This window comes from Lonchura striata, chromosome 26 (genome assembly GCF_046129695.1).
Source record: "Lonchura striata isolate bLonStr1 chromosome 26, bLonStr1.mat, whole genome shotgun sequence".
Lineage (NCBI taxonomy): Eukaryota > Metazoa > Chordata > Aves > Passeriformes > Estrildidae > Lonchura > Lonchura striata.
In genome coordinates, this window is record NC_134628.1 from 1,268,585 (window position 1) to 1,296,296 (window position 27,712).

Consider the following 27,712-nt stretch of genomic DNA (forward strand, 5'->3'; position numbering starts at 1 on the left):
GCCATTGCATTTCCAAATGTTTGGAGTAAATTTGGCAGGGACACGCAGGGATGCTGAGGCTTGGGGTGGACGGGGACCACATTGACCCCCAAAACTGAGCCATGGCCAGGAGGGTCAGTGCCACTCCATGCTGGTGGCTTTCCCGGTGTGGGCAACCTCATGGGCTGGTGGCCACCAGGTGCCCATCCCGGGGTGTCTCCCTTGCAGGTGGCCGTGCGGGCCCTGCGCCTGTGCCACGGGCACCATGAGGGGTCTCTGGGCCCTGGCGCTCGCCGGGCTCCTCAGCGCCTGCCAGGGGACGGAGCCGCTGCCAGCGCAAGGTAAGGAGCCCCGGGAGCCACCTCCCTCCTCGCTGTCCCTGTCACAGCAGGGTCAGCCCCGGGGGTGGCAGAGCACCGTCAGCTGTGCCAGGCGCGGAGCGGCGGCTCCCGGGCGAGCGCCGGGGCTTTGCTCAGCATCCCGTGCGGGCGAGGGGCCGGGGAGAGCGGAGCCGAGCGAGCCCGGCTGCGGGGGGACACCCCGACACCGCCCCGCAGCCGTGCCGGCAGGGAGCGATGGGGCCGGGGCACTCCGCGGCTCGGGACGCTCGGTGCCAGCGGCTCCGGGCGGGGCGGGTGAGCCAGGACAGCCCCGGGCAGGGTGGGTGAGCACGCACGGAGCTCCCGAGGGAGGTTTGGGCTCCAGCTGCGAGCCGGGAAGAGCTCTGGAGGTTTGGGGCTTTGTGCTCTGGGTTTTGGGGTGCCACGGGCCGTGCGTGGGGCCGCTCCCAGCTTCCACCCCTGTTCCTCGCAGTGCCCGCCCTGCCCGGCCCCGCTGGCACCGGGAAATGTGAGTGTGGCGCTGGCCGGGGGCACCCCGAGCTGGCCGGGCTGGGCTGGGACCTGGGGGTGACAAAAGCCACCGCGCCGCTGCCACCAGCCCCCCACGTCCCCACGGCTCCTCCTGGCCCTGCAGCAGCCTGGTGGAGGGCTGGGGGTGTCCGCGATGGATGAGCCCGGCTCTGCCCGCTGTCCCCGGCCTGGCGGTGGCTCCCGGTGTGGGATGAGCCCCGGGCCGCGGCAGAGGAGCCGCTGGAAGCGACACCGGGCTTGCATCAGGCTGGCTGCGGGCGGAGCGGTGGCTCAGCCCCGGGGAGCCCGGGTTGGCCCAGGAGGGGACACTGTCATTGTCACCCGCTCCTGCTGCCCGGCACGGCGTGGCCTCGCGTGTCCCGGCCTTTCCTGAGTGACAGAGCGTTGGCCAGGCGGGATTTTCCCTTGGGAGCAGCAGCAGGGCTGGGAGAGGTTTCCAAGGGTTCGCACTGGGGTGATTTATGCTCCTCGGTGACCCCTGCCCAGGTGACAGTGACAGTGACATTCATGGCTGTGGCATTGGCTGGGGTCCCCAGGCCCAGAGCATGCCCAGCATGTCCCCACACCCCTGACCCTGTGGTCAGCCTGGTCCCCAGGCCCAGAGCATGTCCCCACACCCCTGACCCTGTGGTCAGCCTGGTCCCCAGGCCCAGAGCGTGTCCCCACACCCCTGACCCTGTGGTCAGCCTGGTCCCCAGGCCCAGAGCATGTCCCCACACCCCTGACCCTGTGGTCACTTTGGTCCCCAGGCCCAGGGCATGTCCCCACACCCCTGACCCTGTGGTCACTTTGGTCCCCACACCCAGAGCGTGTCCCCACACCCCTGACCCTGTGTCAGCCTGGTCCCCAGGCCCAGAGCATGTCCAGCATGTCCCCACACCCCTGACTCTGTGGTCAGTTTGGTCCCCAGGCCCAGAATGTGTCCCCACACCGCTGCTGGCCTCGTGGTCAGCCTGGGGCACGAGCCACGGTGGTGCCAAATTCTTGGACAGAGGTGGGCAGGGGTTTGGGGGAGGGTCAGAAACCTGCCAGGAACATCCGAGGAAGAGTTGGGAGAATTTTTGAGAATTTTTGGTGCCCATCCTCCTGCAGGGCCGGTTTGCATGGAGACAAAACAAATCCCTCTCTCCCTACCCCCTTGTTTACTCCTTTATCTCGCACCTCCCGACATCTGGCACATCTGGAGGTGGGTCGGTGCTGCCGGAGCTGGGATTTATCCTTGCAAACAGCAGCAGCACCCCCGTGACCGCGCCTGACGCGGCATTTCCCATTTCCTGCTCCTCAGCCTCCGGCTGGACCCTCACGCCTGTCCCCGAGGGCTCGGAGCCGGCAGCGGGAGGGGGCACGAGGGGACAGCTCTCGGTGGCACCGCGGGTGTCCCTGGCGCCCGGCCGAGTCTCCTGCTGCTGATTCCAGCCGCGGGGCTGCTCGGAGGAGAAACACGCTGGAGCTGGGGAGAGCATTTCACCCGTGGGAGGCAGCAGGGCCAGCGCTGTCCCCTCCAAGCTCTGTCCCTTCCAAAGCTCTGTCCCTTCCAAAGCTCTGTCCCTTCCGAAGCTCTGTCCCCTCTGCTCTGTCCCCTCCCAGCCCTGTCCCCTCAAACCCTGTACCCTCTGAAGCTCTGTCCCCTCCCAAGCTCTGTCCCTCTGCTCTGTCCCCTCCCAAGTTCTGTCCCCTCCAAGCTCTGCCCCCTCTGAGCCCTGTCCCCTCCCAAGCTCTGTCCCCTCCCAGCTCTGTCCCTTCTCAAGCCCTATCCCCTCTGTTCTGTCCCCTCCCAAGCTTTGTCCCCTCTGCTCTGTCCCTTCCGAATCTCTGTCCCCTCCCAAGCCCTGTCCCCTCCGAGCTGCTCCCGGAGCACTCCAGCCTCCTCCTCCCGGCTCCCGGGGCTGGGATTTGCTCGGGGCGCTGCCTCGGGGGCTGGCAGCACCCCGAGGCCCTCGTGGGCTTGGGGAGCTCTGTGTGTCCCCACCCCGCTCGTCCCACGGCTCCTGGGGACACTGCGGTGACAATGCTGCGCTGCTTTCCCCGCAGGGGAGCTGTGCCCGCACCTCTGGGACGAGGATCTGCTTGGGGACAAGTATGAGAATGTCACAGGTAAGGAAAGACCCTCTCAGGCATCCCCTGACACCTCCGTGACCCGCCTGGGGACTGTCACCTGTCCCAGGGCCAGGTCTCATGTCCCCCGCTGTGTCCTGCAGGTTTTAACCTGGTGAAGAGGTTCGACCTGCTGAAGATCTCGTCCGTCAAGAAGATCCGCAGCGCCCGGGGGCCGGCGGTGCTGCGCCTGGGCACCGTGCCCCTGGTCCAGCCCACGCAGTGAGTGGCGCTGGCTGACCCGTGAGGTGGCCTTGGTGACCCCTCAGGTGGCCCTGAGTGACCCAAAAGCTCCTCCAGGCCACCCCTGGGTGTCGTGAAGTCGGGGTCTGCGTGGAGCTGGGTGGGCTTTGCCCTTCGCTCATGCCAGGGAGTGCCAGGGATGCCAGGCAGCTCCGTGCCACCCGTGGGGACACCGGGCACCCCGAGGCTGCCCCAACACCTTTCTCCTCGAAAGCAAAGCCCGTCCTGCTGGGTGGTGGCCAAACCTTGCTGTAGCAGGACTCTGTGGCTGCTCCGTGGCTGGCAGAGCCCACAGGGTCCAGACGAGCTCCAGAGGCTCCCAACAGGATTTTGGGGGGCTGCCGGGGGGGCACAGGGTGACTGGCCTGTGTCCCCTCTGCCTCTGGTGCCCGCGGTGCCAGGGCTGGCAGGGACGCTGCGGCGTGGCGGGGTGGCAGCGGATCCACGTCCTCGGGAGCTGCTCCTGCAGGAAATGCTGCAGCGTGTCCCTGCATTGCCCCGGGGCTGGCACAGAGCCCTGTGGGCATGGGGCTCTCCGGAGGGCCAGGAGATCCAACCTGGGCAGCCAAATCCCGGGATGGCTTCGGGAGGGAGGGTGGATGCTCCAGCCTGGTGTTGCTCTTGGCCGGGGGCTCCTGGCATCCCAAATCCAGCCTTGGGGTGTCTGGAGACGGCGCCAGCCCGGGCTGTGCCATCCTGGGGGTGCCCCGTCAGGGTGTCCCCGTGCCCCATGGAGAGCAGAGGGCACCGCTGGCCTCGTCCCAGTGCCCATCCCTTGGTGCAGCTCCAGGGCAGTGGTTTGGAAAGCCGCGGGTGTGGAGCCAAGGCCAGAGCGGAGCAGAGCCTGGAGGAAATATTTCCTTCCAGTGGTTGAATGAGCTGTGGGCGAGCTGGGAAAAGCTGCCAGGGCCGCCTTGGGGATGATGGATGCATTTCCTGGCTCTACAGTGACAAAATTTTGGGGTGCCAGCTCAACCCTGGGCTCTGCAGCCTCACCAACATCTTTGGGGTGCACGGCGTGGGGCAGAACCCGCTGTGATGCCACCTGGGGTGCCACCAGTGGGGACAGAGCACGGCAGGACCCACAGGGGCGTGGGTGGGGGTTTGTTGGGGTGCTGCTGCCACCTGAAAGTGGGTGCTACCAGCCTGGGTGCCAGCTGCATGCCCTGAGCACCCCGTAGGCTCCAGCCACCCCAAGAGCTGTCCCCACAGGCAGGTGTTCCCCCGGGGGCTGCCCCCCACCTTCACCCTGGTCCTCACCTTGCTGCTGAAGAAGAACAGCACCGGGGAGCACTGGCACCTCTTCCAGGTCACCGACCGCCAGGGATACCCCCAGGTACAGCCCGGGAACGTGCCGGGACACCCCAGGAGTGGCCGGGAGCCGTCCCTGAGCGCTGTCCCCTCTGTGCCCAGCTCTCCCTGTCCGTGCACGGCCCCGAGAGAAGCCTGGAGTTCCAGGCCCGGGCTCCGGGTGCCGACTTTGTCAGTGCCATCTTCGCGGGCAAGGCCGTGGCGTCCCTGTTCGACGGGCGCTGGCACAAGGTGGTGCTGGCCGTGCAGGACCACGCCGTGTCCGTGCACCTGGACTGCGCCTCCATCGCCTCCAAGCCGCTGGGCCCGCGGCGGGCGCTGGCCCCGGAGGGCAACGCTTTCCTGGGGCTGGACGCCGTGCGGGGCACCCCGGTCCGGGTGAGTGCCCCGGGCTTGGGGTGGCTCTGCCCGCGGTGCCCGGGTCACCCCTGACCCGTCGCCCGTGTCCCGCCGCAGTTCGACATCCAGCAAGCCCAGATCTACTGCGACGCCGAGCTGGCCAGGCAGGAGGGGTGCTGCGAGATCTCTGCCAGCGGGGTGAGGGTCCCCGAGTGTCCCCCGAGTGTCCCCGAGTGTCCCCGAGTGCCCTTGAGTATCACTGAGTGTCTCCAAGTGCCTCTGAGTGCCCCCAAGTGTCCCTGAGTGTCCCCGAGTGTCCCCAAGTGTCCCTGAGTGTCCCTGAGTCTCCCCAAGTTCTCCTGAGTGCCCCCGAGTGCCCCTGAGTGTTTCTGAGTGCCCCCGAGTGTCTCCAAGTGCCCCTGAGTGCCCTTGAGTGCCCCCGAGTGCCCCCAAGTGTCCCTGAGTGCCCCTGAGTGTCCCCAAGTCTTCCTGAGTGTCCCTGAATGCCCCCGAGTGTCCCCAAGTGTCCCTGAGTGTCTCCAAGTGTCCCTGAGTGCCCCTGAGTGTCCCCAAGTATCCCTGAGTGCCCCCAAGTGCCCCCGAGTGTCCCTGAGTGCCCCCGAGTATCTCCGAGTGTCCCTGAGTGTCCCCGAGTGCCCCCAAGTGTCCCTGAGTGTCCCCGAGTGTCCTCACCCCAAACCCAGCCGGACCCTGGAACTGCCCTGTGCACATTCAGGGTTTCCCCCACAGGGGAAACTGAGGCGCAGTGAGGGCAGGTCTGTCCCCTTTGTGCCACGGCCCCGTGCTGGCTGTCCCCACGGCCCCGGCTGTCCCCTGGCACCCTCCGTGCCACCCCCGCTGTCTCCCTGCAGTGCCAGACGGAAGCGCCCAAGACCCGGCGGCAAGCGGAGCTGCTGCAGAGCAGCAACCTGATCGAGATGGTGCCGCAGCCCGAGGGCCGCGTCTTCACCCGCTGCTTCTGCCTGGAGGAGCCGCTGGGCACCGTGAGCTCCGCCCGGGCCCGGCCCGCTCCCACCCCCGGCCCCGGGCCCGGCCCGCTCCCCCTGCCCACCCCTGGGCCTGTCCCGCTCCCTGTGTCCGTCTCCATCCTCATCCTGGGTCCCCGTCCTGTCCCCTGACCCGACCCCATCTCCATCACCTTCATCTTCATCTTCATCTTCATCTTCATCTTCATCCTGTTCCCATCCCCATTCCCAGTCCCATCCCAGTCCCATCCCAGTCCCATCCCAGTCCCACCCCATTTCCATCCCAGTCCCATCCCAGTCCTATCCCAGTCCCATCCCATTCCTCACCCCATCACCCCATCCCATTCCCATCCCATTCCCATCCCATTCCCCACCCCATTCCCCATCCCAGTCCCCATCCCAGTCCCATCCATTCCACCCCATTTCCATCCCATCCCCATCCCATTCCTCACCCCATCACCCCATTCCCTTCCCAATCCCATTCCCATTTCCATCCCATTCCCACCCCATTCCCCATCCCAGTCCCACCCCATTTCCATCCCATTCCCATCCCATCCCCATCCCAGTCCCATCCCAGTCCCCATTCCATTCCACCCCATTTCCATCCCATCCCCATCCCATTCCCCACCCCATCACCCCATTCCCTTCCCAGTCCCATTCCCATTTCCATCCCATTCCCATCCCATCCCTGCCCCGGTGCACCCCCCTTGTCCAAGCCCCTTGTCCCAGCCCCTGCCTCACACGGGAGGGAGGCGTCGGTGGCCGGCAGGGACGAGGGACAGGGAGGTGCCACCCTGGATGCCACCGGGATTTACGAGAGGGATCCCCCGGGCTGGCATCACCCAGGCAGGTGCCACCGCGCGCTCTTCCCTCCCTGCAGGAGCCGGGCAGAACCTCGGCAAGGATCAGCCCGCGGGACGATCCCAAGGAAAAGGTGAGTGTGTCCCATCCCAGCTCCCTTCCAGTGCCACCCCGGGGTGCCACCCACCCCGTCCTGGCTCTGTCCTGGCTCTGTCCCTGCCCTGCGGCTGCCCTGCTCCCCCGAGCAGGAATCGAGGCCCCGCTGGCTCCGCGCTGCCGCTGGAGCCATCCCAGCTCTGGCCAAAAGCCTCTTTGTTCCCTGCGAGCGTCTCCGGAGTGCTGCCAGGGCTGGGAAACGTCTCCAGCTCCTGTTCCTCATCCCGAACATCTCCGGGATCCCTCACGGCTCCCTCATGTGTCCCAGGGGTGCAGAGCGGGGCTGGAGGCCACGGGGACATGGCCACATCCTGCTCCCCTGGGGGCTGCTTTGGCTCGGCAGAGCCAAAAATCTGAAATTCCGTCAGGCCCGAAATCCAAAATTCCGTCAGGCCTGAAATCTGAAATTCTGTCAGGCCTGGAATCTGAAATTCCGTCAGGCCCGAAATCCAAAATTCCATCAGGCCTGAAATCCGAAATTCTCTCAGGCCTGAAATCCGAAATTCCGTCAGGCCCAAAATCCGAAATCCGCACCAACCCAGGGCAGCTGCCCCGGTGGCGGCTCCCGGCTCCACCCAGGAATTCCCTGTGCCCAGGGAGCTCCAGGGCTGGCGGGAGGAGCTGCTGGGGATCCCCACGGGCGTGGGGTGCTCAGGGAATGGGGTGCTGTGGGGTTTGGGGTGCTCTGGGGTTTTGGGTGCTGTGGGGTTTGGGGTTTGGGTGCTGTGGTGTTTGGGGTTTGGGTGCTGTGGGGTTTGGGGTGCTCTGGGGTTTTGGGTGCTGTGGGGTTTGGGGTTTGGGTGCTGTGGGGTTTGGGGTTTGGGTGCTGTGGGGTTTGGGATGCTCTGGAGTTTGGGGTTTGTGTGCTGTGGGGTTTTGGGTGCAGTAGGGTTTGGGGTGCTGTGGGGTTTTGTGTGCTGTGGGGTTTTGTGCTGTGGGGTTTGGGGTGCTCTGGGGTTTGGATTTTGTGGGGTTTTGTGCTGTGGGTTTGGGTGTTCTGGGGTTTGGGTGCTGTGGGGTTTGGGGTTTGGGGTGTTCTGGGGTTTGTGTGCTGTGGGTTTGGGGTGCTCTGGGTTTTGGGTGCTGTGGGGTTTGGGGTTTGGGTGCTGTGGGGTTTGGGGTTTTGTGCTGTGGGTTTTGGGTGCTGTGGGGTTTGGGGTTTTGGGTGCTCTGGGGTTTGGGGTGCTCTGGGTTTTGGGGTGCCACGGGCCGTGCGTGGGGCCGCTCCCAGCTTCCACCCCTGTTCCTCGCAGTGCCCGCCCTGCCCGGCCCCGCTGGCACCGGGAAATGTGAGTGTGGCGCTGGCCGGGGGCACCCCGAGCTGGCCGGGCTGGGCTGGGACCTGGGGGTGACAAAAGCCACCGCGCCGCTGCCACCAGCCCCCCACGTCCCCACGTCTCCTCCTGGCCCTGCAACATCTGGAAGGGCCCTGATCCTTTCCAGATGTGGCCCCATTCCTGCAGCAGCCACTGGCTGGGCTGCGGTGGGGGGGATGGCAGGGGGGTGGCAGGGGACGGGGACACTCCGTGCCCCATGGTGGCACTGGGGACAGAGTGCTGGGACGATGGGCACCGTGGCGGGCTCAGGGCTCTGCTGCTGCCACCTTTCCAAGGCTCCCTGGGGACACCTTTGTCCTGTCCCCACAGGTCACCCTCGGTCCCCCAGGCCCAAAGGTAGGTTTGTCACCTGCCAGGACACCCAGAGCTCCAGCAGGGATGTGGGGACACGGTGCCAGGGCAGCCCTGCCAGGAGCTGCGGGCACACTCAGGGACGTGGGGACACCCTGTGTCTGTCATCCACCTTGTGCCCGTTTGTCACCCACCTTGTACCCATTTATCCCCCACCCTGTGCCCATTTCTCACCCACCCTGTGCCAGTTTTTCACCCATTCTGTGCCCATTTCTCACCCACCCTGTGCCAGTTTTTCACCCATTCTGTGCCCATTTTTCACCCACCCTGTACCAGTTTGTCCCCAACCCTGTGCCCATGTGTCCCCCACTCTGTGTCTGTTTGTTCCCCTCCCTGTATCCATTTATTCCCCACCTTGTGCCAGGTTTTCACCCATTCTGTGCCCATTTGTCACCCTCTTTGTGCCCATTTTTCACCCACCCTGTGCCCCTTTATCCCCCACCCTGTGCCCATTTTTCCTCCATCCTATACTCATTTTTCACCCACCTTGTACTGGTTAATCCCCCACCCAGTGCCCGTTTATTCCCCACCCTGTGCCTGTTTGTTCCCCACCCTGTGCCCATTTATCCCCCACCTTGTGCCGGTTTTTCACCCATTCTGTGCCGGTTTATCCCCCACCCTGTGCCCATTTGTCACCCTCCCTCCCTCTCTTGCAGGGCACCAAGGGCGAGCGGGGCCTCCCTGGCACCGCCGGTGGCAAAGGGGAGAAGGGTGACCGTGTGAGTGTCCCTGCTGTCCCTGTCCCCACTGTCCCTGTCCCCCTGGCCCTGGGGGTCACTCCCTGCGGGGTCCCTGGCACACCCCCCTGCCCTGGGGGTGCTCCTGTCCCCCGAACCCCCCCTGTCCCTGAGCCACCTCCCCCTCTGCAGGGCACGGACTGTGTGCGCACCCACCCCGGCGGCCCCGTGCAGGTGAGACCCCCCAAACCCTCCCCAGAACCCCCTCCCCATCCCTGCCTGCCCGCTCACCTCCTGCTCCTCCTCCTCTTCCTCCCAGTGTGCCGAGGGGCCGCGGGGTGAGAAGGGGCAGCGTGGGCAGGTGGTAAGTGACACTTGGGGACAAGCTGTGGGGACACTGCGGGGGTCCCCCTGCTCTGGGCTGGGGTGAGGGGGTTGAACTCTGCGGGTCCAGCTCCATGTGGGCATGAGAGGAGCAGGAGGTGACCCTGCATGAGCCCACCTGGGCACCTGCATGAGCCCACCTGGGCACCCACACGAGCCCACCTGGGCACCCACATGAGCCCATCTGGGCACCCTCAGGAGCCCACCTGGGCACCCACACGAGCCCACCTGGGCACCCACATGAACCCACCTGGTCACCCTGCACAAGCCTCACGAGCCCATCTGGGCACCCACATGAACCACCTGGGCACCCTCATGACCCCACCTGGGCACCCTCAGGAGCCCACAGGGCACCCACATGAGCCCACCTGGGCACCCTCATGAACCCACCTGGGCACCCTGCACAAGCCTCACGAGCCCACCTGGGCACCCTCATGAGCCCATCTGGGCACCCACATGAGCCCATCTGGGCACCCACATGAACCACCTGGGCACCCTGCATGAACCCACCTGGGCACCCACACGAGCCCACCTGGGCACCCTCAGGAGCCCACCTGGGCACCCACACGAGCCCACCTGGGCACCCTCACCAGCCCACCTGGGCACCCTCACCAGCCCACCTGGGCACCCAGACGAGCCCACCTAGGCACCCTCACCAGCCCACCTGGGCACCCGCTCTGTCCTGTTTTTCCCCTGCAGGGACTCCCGGGCCCAGCTGGCACTGAGGGGCAGAAGGTGAGTCCATCCCACCTGTGGGTCCTGGCATGGCAGCAGGGACACCTGGGATGGTGGCAGAGGTGCCAGGACCTGCACCAGGACCAGCCTGGGTAACTTGGGTGACACCGCGGGTGACACCAGAGGTGACATCTGTGTGTCCTGCAGGGCCAGAAGGGTGAGAAGGGTGATGGGGGACTGCAGGGCAAACCAGGGCGCCCTGGGCGTGATGTGAGTAGTTCTGGGGGGTACCTGGGCACCCCCTGGGCACCCCCGGGCATCCCCCATGCCAGGGGGATGTGCCCACAGGAGCTTTCACACCCCCCTCCCCTCCCGGCAGGGCCGTCCCGGAGAGATCTGCGTGGTGGGGCCCAAGGGCCAGAAGGTACCTGGGGGTTTGGAGGTGCCAGGTGGGAGATGGGGCACCTGGTGGCACTGCCAGCGCTGCCACCACCCCCTCTTATTGCCCTCCAGGGTGACCCCGGCCTCGTGGGACCGGAGGGGTTGGCCGGTGAGCCAGGACCCCCGGGCAAGCCAGGCTCTCCGGGGGTTGGCATTCCAGGGAAGCCGGTGAGGAGCCCCGTGCCAAGGCGGCGTCCCCGTGGTGGGCGCTGCCGTGGCAGGGGCGAGGTGCCACCCCACAGCCAGAGCCGGCTGGCCAGGGCACCCCAGCGGGACTAACACCCCCCTTTGTCCTTTTCAGGGTGACCCCGGTGGCCCCCCAGGTGCGAAGGGAGAGAAGGTGAGGGCAGGAAAAGGGGTGCCAGGTGCCCCCCGTGCCCAGAGCAGGCCTGGCAGGGCAGGGGGGCTGTGCTGGGACCCCCACCCACAGCTGGGTCCAGCAGGGCTGAGCTGGAGCCACCAACCGCTCCGGGTGGCCCAGGGACGTGGCCTGGGGGACAGGGGGGACAGGGGGTCCCGGGGTCCCCAGGGGCTGCTCCTTGCTGAGCTCAGCATTTCCCTCCTCTGCCTCCAGGGCAGCCCCGGAGCTCCCGGACCCGCAGGATCGCCCGGGACCCCCGTGAGTAGCGGCACCGGCAGCCGAAACCGGGGCCAGGGCCGCGGTTTTGGCTCGGGGTCGGGGCTGCTTGGCCGGAGAGGGGCCGGGAGCCGAGCCCGGGAGCCGAGAGGGGTTTTGGAAACCGGGAGCTGAGAGGGCTTTGGGAAATTGGGAACCGAGAGGGATTTGGGAAATTGGGAATTGAGAGGGATTTGGGAAACTGGGAACCGAGAGGGATTTGGAGAATTGGGAACTGAGAGGGATTTGGGAAATGTGGAACCAAGAGGGCTTTGGGAAATTAGGAGCCAAGAGGGATTTGGGAAATGTGGAACCGAGAGGGATTTGGGAAATGTGGAACCGAGAGGGATTTGGGAAATTTGGAACCGAGAGGGATTTGGGAAATGTGGAACCAAGAGGGCTTTGGGAAGTTGGGAGCCGAGAGGGATTTGGGAAGCTGGGAACTGAGAGGGATTTGGGAAATCAGGAGTTGAGAGGGCTTTGGGAAAAGCAGGAGCTGAGGGCTTTGGGAAATTGGGAGTGGAGAGGACTTTGGGAAACTGGGAACCGAAAGGGCTTTGGGAAATGGGGAACCGAGAGGGATTTGGGAAATTGGGAACCGAGAGGGATTTGGGAAAAGCAGGAGCGTCCCTCAGGCCGGGATCGCCCCGTGACAGGGCTGGTGGCAGCTGAGGGTGCTGGGTGGCACTGGTGGGGCACAAGGTGGCCTCCCTGGAGCAGCCCCGACCCACTTTGCTCCCGCAGGGTCTCCCCGGGGTGCTGGGGCCGAAAGGAGACAAGGTGGGTGAGGTGACACCGTGGGTGCGGTGACACTGTGGGTGCGGTGACATGGTGGGTGAGGTGACACTGTGGGGACAGTGACACTGTGGGTGCTGTGACACTGTGGGTGAGGTGACACTGTGGGGACAATGTCATGGTGGGTGCTGTGACACTGTGGGTGCAGTGACACAGTGGGTGCTGTGACACTGTGGGTGGTGTGACACTGTGGGTGAAGTGACACTGTGGGTGCTGTGACACTGTGGGTGCTGTGACACTGTGGGTGCAGTGACACAGTGGGTGCTGTGACACTGTGGGTGGTGTGACACTGTGGGTGAAGTGACACTGTGGGTGCTGTGACACTGTGGGTGCTGTGACACTGTGGGGACAGTGTCATGGTGGGTGCTGTGACACCGTGGGTGCGGTGACACCGTGGGTGCGGTGACACGGCGGCCACGGCCACATCCCCCGGCCATGGGGCTGCCTGGGGCATCCTGGGCGCCACCCCAGCCTCTGTGTCACCGCTCCCCCCGGGCAGGGCGAGCCGTGCCAGGTGTGTCCCTCTGTCCCCGAGGGGACCCTCGGTGCCATCGGAATTCCCGGCCAGCCGGGAGCGCGGGGCGAGCCCGGAGCGCCCGGCAGGGACGGGGTCTCGGTGAGTGTCAGCCCGCGGGGGGGTGGGCAGCAGCGCTGTCACCTCAGCACCCCTGATGTCCCCTCTGCCTCCCCCTTCCCAGGACACCCCCGGCCCCGCGGGACCCAAAGGGGACAGGGTAGGTGACACGGGTGACACGGGCTGCGCTGGCTTGTCCCCGGCTTGGGGGGACACCGAGCAGCGCCCAGCTCCTGCTCTCCCTTCCCAGGGCGATCCCGGCATCCAGGGCATGAAAGGGGACAAGGTGAGTGTGTGACCCTCCGTGCCACCCTCCGTGCCACCCCCGCCTGGGCCACCGCAGCCCCTGAGCTGTCCCCTCTGCCACCCCAGGGGGACTCGTGCCAGCCCTGCCACCTCCGCGTCCTCGCCGCGCTGCGGGACCTCGAAGGGGAGCGGGGGCTGCCGGTGAGTAGCGGGGTGGGACCCCCCACCCCACCCCGTCCCGGGGCACCCTGGGGTGCTGTGGGTGCCGGGGCAGTGACCACTGCGTGTCCTGCAGGGCCAGGCGGGGCTGTCCGCGCTGGCCGGGATCAAGGGGGACAAGGTGAGCGACCCCAGCCCCCCTTTGAACATCCCTGGGGGGGGAGCGGGGGTCGTCCCATGGGGGGGGCAGGTTTGGCTGATCCTGAGCCGAATTCTGATCCTGGCCCTGCCCCTGGCCCTGCTCCGTTTCAGGGGGACAGCGGCCATGTGGGACCCCCGGGCAGAGCGGTGAGTGGGGACACTGGGGGGCTCAGGGGGCTCAGAGAGGAATTTTGGGGACCCTGGTGTCACCTCCGCTGTGGATTTTGGGTGCACACTGGTGAGTGGGGGCTCACGGGGTTCAGAGCAGAGGTTTGGGGAGCGTGGTGTCACCTCTGCTGTGGATTTTGGGTGCAGACCAATGACTGTGGGGGCTCAGGGGGCTGATGGGTGTCAGAGCAGAGGTTTGGGGACCCTGGTGTCACCTCTGCTGTGGGTTTTGGGTGCAGACCAATGACTGGGGACACTGTGGGGCTCAGGGGGCTCAGAGAGGAGGTTTGGGGACCCCGGTGTCACCTCTGCTGTGGGTTTTGGGTGCAGGGAATCCCGGGAGAGAAGGGAGATCCAGGCGTGCGGGGGCTCAAGGGAGAGAAGGTGAGCGCAGCACTGGGGACATTCTTGTCCCTTCCTGTCCCTGCCTGTCCCTGCTGAGACCTGGCCATGGGACAGCGCTGGGGTGAGGGCTCCGTGAGCCCCCCGCCGTGTCCCTGTCGCCAAGGCCACCTCCCGGCCGGGATGTCCCCCCGCAGGGCGAGCAGTGCGGGCAGTGCCCTGCCACCCCGCAAGCCCTGCAGGGGACAGCGACAGCGCTGGCAGTGCCGGGGCCACCGGGTGAGAGGGGTCCTGCTGGCCCCCCGGGCAGAGCGGTGAGTGCCCCCCGTGCCCCCCGTGCCCGTTTTTGGGGGGCGATGCCCCAGCCTGACCCGTTCCTGCGTTTCCCCAGGGCAGACCCGGCGAGGCTGGCGAGAAGGGGCAGAAGGTGAGGGGGGCTCGGGGTGGCTCCGGGTGGGCTCAGTGGTGGCAGAGGGCACCGTGGCCTCTCTGTGTGCCCTGTCCCCTCCCTCCGTGTGCCAGCTTTGTCGCCTCTCTTTGCCAGGGCGACGCTGGCAGCCCCGGGGACCCGGGCACGCCGGGCACGGCCGGTGTCCCGGGGCTCTCGGGTGAGCCTGGCATCAGGGGACCAGCCGGCCCCAAAGGCGACAAGGTGAGAGCCGCCACATTTTTGGGCAGCTGTCCCTTGTCCCCGCGGTGTCACCCACCCCTCCGTGCCTCTCTGTCCCCTCCCCGCAGGGAGACGCGTGCGAGCCCGGCCCCGCCGTGCTCGGGCACCTCCCGGACGGGGTTGGCATCCCGGGCAAACCCGGCCCCAGAGGGGAGCGGGGCCCGCCGGGCAGCGGCCAGCCGGGCAGACCCGTGAGTGTCCCCTCCCCACGGCCACGGCGCCCGCTGGCACCGTGCCCCGGGGTGACCCTGCTGTGTTTTAGGGGAAGCCGGGGCTGCCGGGGGTGCGGGGTCCTGCCGGGCCCAAGGGGCTGCAGGTGAGTGGGGTGCGGGTGTGGGGTCCTGGGGTCACCCCAGTGCCCTGTGTGTCCCCAGTGGGGTGTGGGGTGTGTCCTCTGTGTCCCCTGTGGGGTGTAGGGTGCAGGGTGTGGGGTCCTGGGGTCACCCCAGTGCCCTGTGTGTCCCCAGTGGGGTGTGGGGTGTGGGGTCCTGGGGACACCTCGGTGGCCCTCTGTGTCCCCAGTGGGGTGTTGGGTTTGGGGTGCAGGGTTCTGGGGTCACCCCAGTGACCTGTGTGTCCCCAATGGGGTGTGCGGTCCTGGGGACACCCCAGTGCCCCTCTGTGCCCCCTGTGGGGTGCAGGGTGCAGGGTGCAGGGTCCTGGGGACACCCCAGCTCCCCTCTGTGTCCCCAGTGGGGTGCAGAGTGTGTCCTCTGTGTCCCCAGTGGGGTGTGGGGTCCTGGGGACACCCCAGTTCCCCTCTGTGCCCCCAGTGGGGTGTGGGGTCCTGGGAACACCCCAGTGCCCCCCTGTGTCCCCTGTGGGGTGTGGGTGTGGGGTCCTGGGGACACCCCAGTTCCCTCTGTGTCCGCAGGGCGAGCCAGGACCGCGGGGGATCGGCCAGCCGGGACCTCAGGTGGGTTTTGGGGTGCCTGTGCTGTCCCCTGCTGTCCCGTGCCCGGTGGCTCTGGTGGCTTTCACACCCTCTGCTCTTCCCAGGGAGACCCCGGGAGCAGCGGCCCCCCCGGACCCCCCGTGAGTCGGGTTTGGGGTGGGCTTTTGGGGTGCCCAGCCCTGGCTGATGGGGTCACACCCCTGCCACCCTCTGTGTGGCACCTCTGGGGACAAGGAGGGGGAACCAACACCCTGTCCTGCCCCCAGGGCCCCCCCGGACCGCAGGGACCCCCGGGGATGGCAGCAGAGAAAGGTGCCAAGGTAAGGCAGCGTCCCCCCGGCCTTGGTGCCCGCCGTGCCCCCCATTCCTGCTGTCCTTCCCCTGCAGGGATCTCCGGGCCCCAAAGGTCCCACGGGACCCCCTGGAGCACCCGGGAGCAGCGTCACAGGACCCCCGGTAGGTCCCGGTGGTAGTAAAAGGGTTGTAAAATCATGGGGATTTAGGGTTAATAGGAAAATTAAACTTAGTAGGCCCTGGAAAAATAAATACGTTAAGCACATGGAGAACTTGTGCTTGCTAGAACTGCACCTGTACATGATAAATGATAGAATTGTTACATGGGATGATTGTTTAGTAATTAAATATAATTACTGTTTAATCGTAAGAATAATCATGAGAAACTGTGGTCAGGGGCCTAAGAAAGATCATGAGAAACATGTCAATGTATACAACAGAACAATATAAGTTTAATAATTAATATGTAAGTTAAATGTAAGGATAATCACGAGAAACTGTGGTCAGGGACCTAAGAAAGATCACTAGAAACTCATGTCAATGTATACAACAGAACAATATAAGTTTAATAATGAATATGTAAGTTATATAACGATAGAATATGAAATATGCTCAGCTCAAAAGCCGTGTCGGAGTCAGATTTGGGTTTGTACCCCGACTCCCAGAGCTCAATAAAAGCACAAATGCAGATAATCATATCTGTGATTCTGTGTGTTCCTGGGCGCCAACACTGGCCCCCCGGGATGGGCAGTGCCACCCTGCTGGCACCTTCGTCCCCATCGAGCCGGGCAGCTTCCTCACCCTCCTCTTCCTCGCAGGGCCCCGAGGGGCAGCGGGGGCTCCCCGGCCCCAGCGGGCAGCCGGTAGGTGTGGGGGGCGTGCCAGGGGTGTGGGTGGGGGGCACCGGGGGCGCCCCTAACGCCCATCTCTGCTTTCCTCTGGCAGGGGGAGAAGGGCGCCCAGGGAGAGAAGGTGAGTGGGGCTCCGGGTGCACCCCCCGTGCCCCCCCAAACCCGCCCTGCCCTCACCCCCTGTGCCCACAGGGAGACCCCGGCGAGTGCTCCTGCCCCTCCAGCCCTCGCCAGGAGCCCAGCTACAACGGGATGCCGGTGAGTGGCACCCCCGTGGCACTGTGCCACCCTCCGGGGCACCCCCCGGGCCCCGTTCCACCCTCCCGCATTCTCCCACCCGCAGGGAGCGCCAGGATTATGGACCGGGATGTCCTGGCAGCCCCAGCCTGGCCCGCAGGTCGGTGTCACCCTCGCCGTGCCCCTGCCACCCTGCTGGCCGCTCGCCTCTCTCTGATCGTGTTTTGGGGTCTTGCAGGGTCCCCCCGGAGCTCCCGGCCCCCCCGGGCCGCCCGGTGCCCCCGGCCGCCAGGTGAGCCACGGGGAGAGCGGGGCCCAGCCTCACCTTTTTTTGGGCGGGGTTTGAACATTCCCCTTTGGATTTAGGGAATGCCGGGGCACAACGGCTTGCCCGGACTGCCAGGACCGGCCGGAGACCTGGTAGGTGGCAGTGCCATGGTGGTGTCCCCCCCTGTCCCCGCTGTCCCCAAGGTGGGGACAATCCCTCCCTCCACCCATCCCTCCTTTCCAGGGGCCTCTGGCCGTCATGGCTGAGAGGAACATCGAGGTGCTGAAGGTGAGAGGTTGGGTCTGGGGTCACCCTCCTGCCCCGGGGCACCCCTGGGGCACCCCTGACTCCCCTTTTCCCCCTTGCCAGACTCTCTGCGGGGACTGTGCCCAGCTGCAGGCAGCCCTGGAAGCTCCCGGGGCAGCGGAGGGGGAGAACGACGATGGGGGCATGCCAGGCGCCCCTGGCAGCGAGAACTGTGCCAGGGTGAGCGATCCCACAGCTCTGGGTGGGAATTTGGGTGCCCGACACCCCCTGGTGAGGAAGGAGATGTCTCCAAGTCGCAGGGGTTGGGTTGGGTTGGGTGGGGATTTGGGTGCTTGATACCCCATGGTGAGGATGGAGATGCCCCCAAATCACAGGGATTTGGTTTGGTGGGATTTGGGTGCCTGACACCCCCTGGTGAGGAAGGAGATGTCTCCAAGTCGCGGGGATTGGGTTGGGTTGGGTGGGGATTTGGGTGCCTGACTCCTCATGGTGAGGATGGAGAGACGCCCCCAAGTCACAGGAATTGGGTTGGGTGAAATTTGGGTGCCCGACACCCCTTGGTGAGGATGGAGAGACACCCCCCAGTTGCAGGGATTGGGTTGGGTGGGATTTGGGTGCCTGACTCCTCATGGTGAGGATAGAGAGATGCCCCCCAGTCATGGGGGGTTGGGATGGGTGGAAATTTGGGTGCTCGACACCCCTTGGTGAGGATGGAGAGACACCCCTGAGTTGCAGGGGTTGGGTTGGGTGGGATTTGGGTGCCTGACTCCTCATGGTGAGGATGGAGACACCCCTGAGTCACGGGGGCCGGGTTGGGCAGGATCTGGGGGAAGTGCCACGCTCTGGACACACTCTGGGGACACTGGCAGCTCTGGGACCGCGGGCACACCCGGGGGGGTCCCGGGGAGGGGGGACAGGCCAGTCCCTTGTCACAGCCGGGTGACTCCGGCCTTTTCTCGCAGTGCTTGGCGCAGCTCCCGCGGGCAGAGGAGGCTCGGGTGAGTGACGCTGGCTGTCCTGTTTGAAAAGCAAAAGCAGTGAGAGGCTCCAGGTCAGAAATACAATTTATTAGCAAAAAGAGAACAAAGAACCAAATACATATAATAGCATAAAAGAAGAGCCACTGACAGAGTCAGAGATACAGCCTGACACTCGCTGGCTGGGGCGGTGGTGGCAGATATGGTTCTGTCCCAGCAGTGCTCCTGCAGACTGATGTGGTTTCCCTCTGGAAGTCCAGTGCAGAGAAGGTCTCAGCTGTTCCTCTTGGAAAATGGGATTTACTCGCTGTTTGTACAACCCCGTTATATCCTTGGTGGCAGCGTTTGGCTCCTCCCTCTGGGCGGAGCATCTCACAAGAGAACTGTGATTTTATCAGCCGTGTGGCTGAAAGAACAGCTCCTCCTGGAGGGACTTATCTCTGAGATAAGGGAAAAAAAAAACAAAAAAAGGATTGCAGCTCGAGGCGGTAACGGAGCACACCCCAATATTACAACCTGGGACACCGCTGTCCTGGTGCCACCCCCCGCTCCCCAGGGATGCTCCCCGCCGGCCATCCAGGACTGTCCCCCAGCTGGGAGGGTTTTGGGGAGCCTTGGCGGGGCTCGGCGTGGGCGGCAGAGCCACCGCGGGGTTCCTGATGTGTCGCCACCACCCCTGGCAGGGTGACAGCCCGGACTGCGCGGGTCACCCGGGGCTGCCGGGAGCGCCGGGGATCCCGGGAGAGCGAGGAGAGCAGGTGGGTGAGCCCCAACCCATCCTCTGCTGCCCTTCCTGGGGGGCTGGGGTCCCCTGGTGTCCCTCGGGGCTGTCCCCACCTCGCTGGTCACACCTGGCACCCCCATTCCCTCCCCGCAGGGCTCCCCAGGGCTGCGCGGACCTCCAGGACCACCCGGACCCATCGTGAGTAGCCCTGCCCGGGCTGGGGTTGGGGGGTTCTGGGGGGCTCGGAGCCCCTCCAAGCAGGTTGCCAAAGGGGCCCGGCACCTTGCCCTGAGGCCGTGGCGAGGCACGGATGTGCCACGGCACGGCACGGCGCGGATGTCCCCGCGGAGGCTGGCGAAGGAGGACACGCTGCCGCCAGCCCGGAGGTGGAGCAGGAGCTCTGTGGCACCCCCAGGTTCTCAGGCCAGGCTCCCCCAGCGCCTTTTCCAAGCCGTGACCTCCCTGTTTCTCCCCTCAGGGCCCCCCAGGCTTTCCCGGAACGCCGGGCGCACCCGGACTGCCCGTAAGAACGCAGCACGGCTCCGCTCTGCGCCCTCGTGTCGCTGCCGCTTGGTTTGGCCGTGTCCCCTGTCCCTGTCCCCGCCGGGACAGCCGCGGCACAGCTGCCCCACCCCTCCCACTCCATCTCCATCCTGCCATTCCCGCTCCTCCATCCCCAAGCAGGGGGTCCCGGCGGACCCGGAGTTCTTTGGGGGTGATCTTCCTCACTTCGGGGAGCCGGTGCTGCCACTCGCCGCCTGCCCGGTCCCCTCGGCACGGCGGGAGCTGGCGCGGCTCCGGGAGTGCCAGGGAGCTGCCAGCCGGGCCGGGTGACCCCGATGGTCACCGGGGACACGCCTGGTGGCGGCCAGGAGGATCCCGTGTGTGGCCTGGGCTCATCCTCCTCCTCGCCTCTGGTCACTCCTGCGTGGTCACCAGCACCTCCATCTTCATCTCCATCTTCATCCTCACCACCTCCTCCATTGCCACCCTCCTGCTCCCACCCTGCTCGCTCTCCACAGGAGCTGGCTCATCCTCCTCCTCCTCCTCCTCCTCCTCCTCCTCCTCCTCCTCCTCCTCCTCTGGTCACTCCTGTGTGGTCAGCACCACCTCCATCTTCATCTCCTTCTTCATCCTCACCTCCACCTCCATTGCCACCCTCCTGGTCCTGCCCTGCTCGCTCCTCACAGGAACTGGCTCATCCTCATCCTCCTCCTCCTCGCCTCTGGTCACTCCTGCGTGGTCAGCACCACCTCCATCTTCATCTCCTTCTTCATCCTCACCTCCACCTCCCTCTCCACCTCCCGCTCCGCTCGCTCCCCACAGGAGCTGGCTCATCCTCCTCCTCCTCCTCCTCCTCCTCCTCCTCCTCCTCCTCCTCCTCTTCGCCTCTGGTCACTCCTGCGTGGTCAGCACCACCTCCATCTTCATCTCCATCTTCATCCTCACCTCCACCTCCCTCTCCACCTCCCGCCCCGCTCGCTCCCCTCAGGAGCGGCGGCGGGGCTGTGCCGGCGGCCCTCGGAGGGTCCTGCGCTCCCTCCCGCTCGTGTCCCCTCGCCCACTAATGTCACCGCCACCCCACGGCCCCTCTGGGGCTCTCTGGGGCTCTCTGTGGGCCGTGCTCTGCGGTGTGCCAGCGTGTCCTGTCGTTCTCTGTCACCTCGGCACCACCTCACCCCACTAACCCCCCACCCCATCCCCATCCCGGATGTCCCCGTGTCACCCCGTGTCACCCCGGGGGGTGCCAGGCTGGAGCTGGGGGCTGCAGCCAGAGCTGGGCACCCCACGCAGCCCCCCCAGGGCTGAGATTTCCGTGCCACCAGGGTCTGAGCGTCCCCACCACGCCTGGGCACTGCCCCCGGTGCCCGCAGGGGTGCAGGGAGCCCAGGCAGGGTCCCAGCAGAGGTCACAGAGCCCGCGGGCTGTGCCCGGCTCCTGCTGCCAGGTGGGCACAGCCCCGGGGGGGGGGCTGTAGGAGACCCCCCTGCATCTCCTCTCTTCTCCCCACAAAGGGTCTCCAAGGGGAGCGTGGCCCCACCGGGCTGGCCGGAGCCAAAGGGGAGCCGGTGAGTGCTGTGGCACCTGGGGGACACCGGTGGCCCGTGGGGGGTGGCACCTGGGGCGCTGCGGGTGGCTCAGTGGCATCACCCTCACCCACAGGGACCTCCAGGACAACCCGGCTACCCCGGGGCCACGGGGCCCCCCGGCCTTCCTGTGAGTACTGGGGGAACCAGGCAGCCCCTGCCAGCCCCCAGCCCCCTCGGGGGTCCCCGAGGCACTCCCGGGGCTCACTGGGACCCCCCCATGTCACAGCTGGGGGACCCTGGTGGGCACAGAGCGCCGTGTTCCTGCAGGGCTCATCCTCCCTGTCCTGCCCGGCCAATCCCACCCCAAATCCCCAGCGCCCTGCTCGTCCACGCCACGGCCTCTGCACCCTGAGCGTGCCCTGCCTGTGTCCCCGTGTCCCCTCTTCTCTGCCCAGATCCCATCCCTACCCCACATCCCATCCCTGGTCCGAATCCCATCCCTGTCCCACATCCCATCCCTGCCCAGATCCCATCCCTGCCCGAATCCCATCCCTACCCCACATCCCATCCCTGGTCCGAATCCCATCCCTACCCCACATCCCATCCCTGCCCAGATCCCATCCCTGCCCGAATCCCATCCCTGCCCGAATCCCATCCCTGCCCCAAATCCCACCTGTACCCCAAGTCCTACCCATACCCCAAATCCCACCCATACCCCATATCCCATCCATGTCCAAATCCCACCCATACCCCAAATCCCACCTGTACCCCAAATCCCACCTCGTTCCTCCTTCCCCAGGGCAGCAAAGGCGAGCGAGGCTATGTGGGTCCCCCCGGCGAGAAAGGGGAGCTGGTGAGTCCCCCAGGTGCCCCCTCTCCGTGGGCAGTGGGGCTGGGGGCTGCCCCAGGTGCCCCCTCTCCATGGGCAGTGGGGCTGGGGGCTCCCCTGGGTGCCCCTCTCCGTGGGCAGTGGATTCTGGGGGCTCCCCCGGGTGCCCCTCTCCATGGGGAGTGGGTTTTGGGGTCTCCCCCGGGTGCCCCTCTCTGTGGGCAGTGGGTTTTGGGGGCTCCCCCAGGTGCCCCTCTCTGTGGGCAGTGGGTTTTGGGGGCTCCCCCGGGTGCCCCTCTCTGTGGGCAGTGGGTTTTGGGGGCTCTCCCAGATGCTCCCTCTCCATGGGCAGTGGGTTTTGGGGCTCCATGGGCAGTGGGTTTTGGGGGCTCTCCCAGGTGCCCCTCTCCCTGGGCAGTGGGTTTTGGGGGCTCTCCCAGGTGCTCCCTCTCCATGGGCAGTGGGTTTTGGGGGCTCTCCCAGGTGCCCCTCTCTGTGGGCAGTGGGTTTTGGGGGCTCTCCCAGGTGCCCCTCTCCGTGGGCAGTGGGTTTTGGGGGCTCTCCCAGGTGCCCCTCTCCGTGGGCAGTGGGTTTTGGGGGCTCCCCCGGGTGCCCCTCTCCGGTGGCACCGGGGCTGGCACCTCCCAGCCCCCCCACCCTTTCCTCTTCCCGTCCTTCCAGGGCCCCCCCGGCGTGGACGGGCTGCCCGGTCCCGTGGGGCCAGCGGTAGGTGCCCACCCTTGGGGGCTGTGGGGTGGCTGGGGTGGCTTTTGGGGCGCTCCCACCAGCCCATCCCGTCTCTCCGCAGGGTCCCAGGGGCGAGCGCGGGCTCCCGGGAAGCGCCGGGGAGAAGGGGGACCAGGTGAGTGTCCCCACGGGGGGCAGGACCCCCCGGACCCCCGCGGGCTGTGGGGCCCAGCTCAGCTCCTGTCTCTCCTCAGGGTTTCCAGGGCCAGCCTGGCTTCCCGGGACCGCCGGTGAGTAAATCCCACCTGCGTGGGAGTTCGGAGTAGATCCCGCTGGGAATTCCGAGTAAATCCCGCTGGGAATTCTGAGTGAATCCCGCTGGGAATTCTGAGTAAATACCAATGGGAATTCTGAGTGAATCCCACTGGGAATTCTGAGTAAATACCAATGGGAATTCTGAGTGAATCCCACTGGGAATTCTGAGTAAATCCCACTGGGAACTCTGAATACATCCTCCTGGGAATTCTGAGTAAATCCCCCAGGGAATTCTGAGTAAATCCCTCTGGAATTCTGAGTAAATCTCCCAGGGAATTCTGAGTAAATCCCACTGGGAATTCTGAGTAAATCCCACTGGGAATTCTGAGTAAATCCCACGGGGAATTCTGAGTAAATCCCACTGGGAATTCTGAGTAAATCACACTGGAAATTTTAAGTAAATCCTCCTGCGAATTCTGAGTAAATCTCACAGGGAATTCTGAGTACATCCCCCTGGGAATTCTGAGTACACCCCTCTGGAAATTTTAAGTAAATCCCACTGGGAATTCTGAGTAAATCCCATGGGGAATTCTGAGTAAATCACACGGGGAATTCTGAGTACATCCCACTGGGAATCCTGAATACACCCCCCTGGGAATTCTGAGTACATCCCCTAGGAATTCCAGCACCTGGCAGAGGGTCCCCATTCCTGGCCGCGTGTCCCGGTGTCCCCACAGCACCAGGGATGGGGACAGGGTGTCCTCCGAGGGGGACACGAGTGGGATGCGGTGCAGGGAGCAGCCCCAGACCAATCCCATTAAATTAAGCCAGGAAAAAGTGGGATTTATAACTGGGATCCCCTCTTTACTCGACACCCCTCTCCTCTTTAGGGTCCCCCTGGTTTCCCGGGAAAGGCCGGTCCCGCTGGGCCGCCCGGGCCCGTGGCAGAGAAGGTGAGTGCCAGGCCCGGGTGCCCCGGCGCTCGGTGTGCCCGCGGGTCCCTCGGGCCGTGCCTGGCACCTCCTGTGGCTCTTGCAGGGCAGTGAGGGTGTGCGTGGCCCCGCGGGCATGCCAGGGCCCCCCGGGCCCCCCGGACCCCCGGGAATCCAGGTATGGCTCCGCATGTGGCACCCTTGGGTGCTCCTGGGAGCACCGCTGGCTGTTCCCAACCCCTGGGATCTGTTCCCATTTCCCAAGGATCTGTTCCCATCCCCAGGACCTGTTCCCACCCCTTGGGATCTGTTCCCATCCCCAGGATCTGTTCCCATCCCCAGGACCTGTTCCCACCCCTTGGGATCTGTTCCCATCCCCAGGATTTGTTCCCATCCCCTGGGATCTGTTCCCATCCCCAGGATTTGTTCCCATCCCCTGGGATCTGTTCCCATCCCCAGGATTTGTTCCCACCCCCTGGGACCTGTTCCCATCCCCAGGATCTGCTCCCACCTCAGGACCTGTTCCCATCCCCAGGATCTGTTCCCATCCCCTGGGATCTGTTCCCATTTCCCAAGAATCTGTTCCCATCCCAAGAATCTGTTCTCATCCCCAGGATCTGTTCCCATTCCCAAGGACCTGTTCCCATTCCCAGGGATCTCTTCCCATCCCCAGGATCTGCTCCCATCCCCAGGATCTGTTCCCATCCCCAGGACCTGTTCCCATCCCCCGGGATCTGTTCCCATTTCCCAAGGATCTGTTCCCACGTCCTGGGTTGCTCTGACCGAGCCCCTCAGGGACCCCCAGCCCTCCCCAGTGCAAACCCCCCTCTGCCACTGTCACCTTGTCCCCACAGGGCCCTGCTGGCTTGGAAGGCCTGGACGGCAAGGATGGCAAGCCAGGGCTGCGGGTGAGGCCTCGGAGCACTCAGGGTTTTGGTGGAACCCCGAGTGAACCCCGGGTTTTTCCTGCAAACCCCCCAGGACACCCCCAACCCACATCTCCTTCTCCCCAGGGTGACCCCGGCCCCCCTGGACCACCAGGGATGATGGGTCCTCCGGTGAGTGCCAGCCCTCCTTGTCACCCCTCCCTGCTGCCCCGTGCCTGGCACGTCCCTGCAGCCCAGCCGGGGCTCTCTGAGCCAGGACTGTCCCCTCGTGTGTCCCTGGGGACACCGAGCCGTGGGTGGCATCTGCAGGGTGACATCTGCCAAGCTCTGCTGGCAGCACTCCGGGACCCCCAACTGTGGGAATCCAGAGCATCCCTCTGTCTGCACTCGGACCCTGGCAGGGGTCAGGAACCCCCCTGAACAGAGCCCCCAGAGACACTGGCTGTGATCTCTGGCCATGGAAAAGAGTTTTCAATCTTACAGGATGAATTACAAGCTCTGAGTGTTTGATATCAGTAATAATTAAGTGTGGCACGGGTGCAAAAGTAAAATTTTAGGATTCTAGATGAGGGGTCCAAAGGGGACAAGATGGAGGAAATTGGGTGTGCCTTGTCCTTTTTCTCCTTCTTCATGCCCTCCATGTCTCACTGTGGTGTTGGCATTTTTCTGTTGGTTCAGGCTGGGGACACACTGTCCAACGTAGGTGACAGATATTGGCACGTTCTTGTAAATGCAGCCTAGGGAGTTTCTGGTATTGAATGTTTGTCACATCCCACTGAGGGCAGAGCCCCACACGCTGCCCTGCAGGACAGAGCTGGGCAGGGCAGCAGAACATGTGAGAGATAAACAGAATAAACAACCTGGAAACCAGCACAGATTAATTACAAATTCTTCTTTGGCAGCAGGGCTGAAAGACAGAGACTTTTTGCAATTTTGGAATCAATAGCACAGATTCCGACACGCACCCAGCTCTTTGCTCTCTCTCCAGGGCTTCAAGGGCAAGACAGGGCACCCAGGGCTCCCAGGACCGAAGGTGAGCGATGGTGGCACTGGCTGGTGACATCCCCAAGGAGCTGGTGACATCCCTCGGGTCTGGCCACTCACTGCTCTGCCCGTGTCCCTTCCTCTTTTTAGGGTGACTGCGGCAAACCCGGCCCCCCGGGGATCACGGGCCGGCCGGGAGCCGAGGTGAGCGAGGGCTGGGTGACCCCTGGGCCACCCTGTCACCACCCCCCTTCCTCCTCCTCCTCCTCCTCCTCCTCCTCCTCCTCACCTTGCCTCCCTCAGGGTGACCCCGGACCCATGGGACCCCAAGGCCGGCAGGGACCCCCAGGGCTGATGGTAAGTTGGAGCTGCCCCCACGATGGGGGGATCCCAGCGGGGATCCCTTGGGTGCAGGGAGTGGGGACACCACCCGTGACCCCCAGCTGACCCCCCGGTCTCTGTCCCCAGGGTCCCCCCGGCAGCCCGGGACAGCCGGGACTCGCTGGGATCGCTGGGGTGGTGAGTACAGCCGGGGCTGGAGCCCTGGCTCGGGGTTTGGGGTGGGGACCAGCAGCTGTGGGATCACCTGATCCTGGCTTTGGGATCAGCCGATCCTGGCTTTGGGATCACCCAATCCTGATGCTTTGGGATCACCCAATCCTGATGCTTTGGGATCACCCCATCCTGGCTTTGGGATCACCCCATCCTGGCTTTGGGATCCCCTATCCCAGCTTTGGGATCCCCTGACCCCGATGTTCTGGGGTCCCCCAATCCCAATGTTTTTGGGTCACTTGATCCTGGCTATGGGATCCCCCGATCCCAGCTTTGGGATCCCCCGACCCTGATGTTTCGGGATCCCCCGATCCCGATGTTTTGGGATCCCCTGACCCCGATGTTTCGGGATCCCCCGATCCCGCTGATTTGGGTTCCCCCTATCCCGATTATTTGGGATCCCCCAATCCCTGTGCTTTGGGATCACCCGATCCCAGCTTTGGGATCACCCAATCCTGATGATTTGGGATCCCCCAATCCTGATGTTTTGGGATCCCCCGATCTCAGCTTTGGGATCAAACGATCCTGATTATTTTGGATCCCCCGATCCCGATGATTTTGGATCCCCCGATCCCGATGTTTCGGGATCCCCCAATCCCAGCTTTGGGATCACCCGATCCCGATGATTTGGGATCCCCCAATCCCAGCTTTGGGATCACCCGATCCCGATGATTTGGGGTCCCTCAATCCCAGCTTTGGGGTCCCCCGATCCCGGTGCTCCCACTCCCTCCTCCGCGCAGGGGCTGAAGGGCGAGCGCGGCTCCGTGGGCGAGCGGGGTCTGCCGGGAATGCCGGGCCAGCCGGGACCCCCGGGACACCCGGGACCGCCGGTGAGTGCAGCGGGACCCCGTCCCCCGCGGCGTGGGCACCTCGGGGTGGCCCCGTGGTGCCACCACCTCACGCTGCCCCCCTTGCACCCCGCAGGGAGAGCAGGGACCCGACGGGCCCGTGGGGAAGGAGGTGAGCGGGGCTCTCCGGAGCCACAGCGGCGGATTTTGTCATCCTCTGCCTGTCCCCGAGGTGTCCCCAGGGTGGGGACATCCCTGTCACGCTGCTCCTGTTTTCCAGGGACCCCCAGGAAAACCGGGCACGGCGGGGCCGGCCGGACAGAAGGTGAGGCGGTGCCAGCTGGCCGTGCCAGCGGTGCCACCGCGCTGTGCCACCGCTGTCCCGGCACGCCAGGACCGACCTCTCCTGCCCGCAGGGTGACGCTGGAGCCCCCGGCGAGCGGGGCTACCCCGGGGAGAAGGGCAGAGCCGGAATGCCCGGGGGACCGGGCAAAAGCGGCTCCATGGGGCTGGTGGGGCCGCGGGGACCCGCGGGGGAGAGGGGACCCCCGGGCTCGCCGGGCCCCGCGGGCAGCCCCGGCCTCCCGGGACCCCCGGGGATGATGGTAAGGACGGGGGGCCGCGTGGGGCGGGGGGCTGTCCCCCTGCGGCGGGGCGCGGTGGCCGCGGCCCCTCGCGTGTCCCGCCGTGTCCCCGCAGGGAGATGTGGTGAATTACGACGAGGTCAAGAGGTTCATCCGGCAGGAGCTGAACAAGATGTTTGACGGTAACGGGGGGAGCGCGGCCGCCAGGCCCGGGGACCCTCCCCGCGTCCCCTCCGGCTGAGCCGCCTCCGTGT

At 65.4% G+C, this 27,712-nt stretch overlaps 1 protein-coding gene across 1 annotated transcript in view; it reads left to right on the plus strand.

The window, feature by feature from the left end:
* The first annotated feature begins 244 nt into the window (after window positions 1-244).
* Window positions 245-27,712, plus strand: part of COL16A1 (collagen type XVI alpha 1 chain) — a 28,899-nt gene continuing 1,431 nt past the window's right edge. The window contains exons 1-67 of the mRNA XM_077788512.1: window positions 245-320; window positions 2,883-2,945; window positions 3,050-3,167; window positions 4,401-4,524; window positions 4,602-4,877; window positions 4,956-5,036; window positions 5,711-5,842; window positions 6,705-6,758; window positions 8,035-8,070; window positions 8,428-8,454; window positions 9,126-9,188; window positions 9,339-9,380; window positions 9,466-9,510; window positions 10,230-10,265; window positions 10,413-10,475; window positions 10,585-10,629; window positions 10,719-10,814; window positions 10,948-10,986; window positions 11,221-11,265; window positions 12,007-12,042; window positions 12,557-12,673; window positions 12,756-12,791; window positions 12,882-12,917; window positions 13,004-13,078; window positions 13,173-13,217; window positions 13,349-13,384; window positions 13,736-13,789; window positions 13,945-14,061; window positions 14,139-14,174; window positions 14,292-14,399; window positions 14,486-14,608; window positions 14,680-14,733; window positions 15,292-15,333; window positions 15,417-15,452; window positions 15,579-15,632; window positions 15,700-15,768; window positions 16,425-16,469; window positions 16,552-16,578; window positions 16,650-16,715; window positions 16,801-16,854; window positions 16,933-16,986; window positions 17,061-17,114; window positions 17,206-17,250; window positions 17,332-17,448; window positions 18,192-18,227; window positions 18,890-18,964; window positions 19,084-19,128; window positions 19,409-19,453; window positions 20,946-20,999; window positions 21,094-21,147; window positions 21,760-21,813; window positions 22,471-22,515; window positions 22,598-22,651; window positions 22,731-22,766; window positions 23,622-23,684; window positions 23,770-23,841; window positions 24,518-24,571; window positions 24,677-24,721; window positions 25,539-25,583; window positions 25,685-25,738; window positions 25,838-25,891; window positions 26,003-26,053; window positions 26,827-26,916; window positions 27,011-27,046; window positions 27,155-27,199; window positions 27,291-27,479; window positions 27,574-27,640. Coding sequence (XP_077644638.1) covers window positions 245-320; window positions 2,883-2,945; window positions 3,050-3,167; window positions 4,401-4,524; window positions 4,602-4,877; window positions 4,956-5,036; window positions 5,711-5,842; window positions 6,705-6,758; window positions 8,035-8,070; window positions 8,428-8,454; window positions 9,126-9,188; window positions 9,339-9,380; window positions 9,466-9,510; window positions 10,230-10,265; window positions 10,413-10,475; window positions 10,585-10,629; window positions 10,719-10,814; window positions 10,948-10,986; window positions 11,221-11,265; window positions 12,007-12,042; window positions 12,557-12,673; window positions 12,756-12,791; window positions 12,882-12,917; window positions 13,004-13,078; window positions 13,173-13,217; window positions 13,349-13,384; window positions 13,736-13,789; window positions 13,945-14,061; window positions 14,139-14,174; window positions 14,292-14,399; window positions 14,486-14,608; window positions 14,680-14,733; window positions 15,292-15,333; window positions 15,417-15,452; window positions 15,579-15,632; window positions 15,700-15,768; window positions 16,425-16,469; window positions 16,552-16,578; window positions 16,650-16,715; window positions 16,801-16,854; window positions 16,933-16,986; window positions 17,061-17,114; window positions 17,206-17,250; window positions 17,332-17,448; window positions 18,192-18,227; window positions 18,890-18,964; window positions 19,084-19,128; window positions 19,409-19,453; window positions 20,946-20,999; window positions 21,094-21,147; window positions 21,760-21,813; window positions 22,471-22,515; window positions 22,598-22,651; window positions 22,731-22,766; window positions 23,622-23,684; window positions 23,770-23,841; window positions 24,518-24,571; window positions 24,677-24,721; window positions 25,539-25,583; window positions 25,685-25,738; window positions 25,838-25,891; window positions 26,003-26,053; window positions 26,827-26,916; window positions 27,011-27,046; window positions 27,155-27,199; window positions 27,291-27,479; window positions 27,574-27,640 — 4,360 coding nt within the window. The remainder of the gene's footprint in view (window positions 321-2,882; window positions 2,946-3,049; window positions 3,168-4,400; window positions 4,525-4,601; window positions 4,878-4,955; window positions 5,037-5,710; window positions 5,843-6,704; window positions 6,759-8,034; window positions 8,071-8,427; window positions 8,455-9,125; window positions 9,189-9,338; window positions 9,381-9,465; window positions 9,511-10,229; window positions 10,266-10,412; window positions 10,476-10,584; window positions 10,630-10,718; window positions 10,815-10,947; window positions 10,987-11,220; window positions 11,266-12,006; window positions 12,043-12,556; window positions 12,674-12,755; window positions 12,792-12,881; window positions 12,918-13,003; window positions 13,079-13,172; window positions 13,218-13,348; window positions 13,385-13,735; window positions 13,790-13,944; window positions 14,062-14,138; window positions 14,175-14,291; window positions 14,400-14,485; window positions 14,609-14,679; window positions 14,734-15,291; window positions 15,334-15,416; window positions 15,453-15,578; window positions 15,633-15,699; window positions 15,769-16,424; window positions 16,470-16,551; window positions 16,579-16,649; window positions 16,716-16,800; window positions 16,855-16,932; window positions 16,987-17,060; window positions 17,115-17,205; window positions 17,251-17,331; window positions 17,449-18,191; window positions 18,228-18,889; window positions 18,965-19,083; window positions 19,129-19,408; window positions 19,454-20,945; window positions 21,000-21,093; window positions 21,148-21,759; window positions 21,814-22,470; window positions 22,516-22,597; window positions 22,652-22,730; window positions 22,767-23,621; window positions 23,685-23,769; window positions 23,842-24,517; window positions 24,572-24,676; window positions 24,722-25,538; window positions 25,584-25,684; window positions 25,739-25,837; window positions 25,892-26,002; window positions 26,054-26,826; window positions 26,917-27,010; window positions 27,047-27,154; window positions 27,200-27,290; window positions 27,480-27,573; window positions 27,641-27,712) is intronic.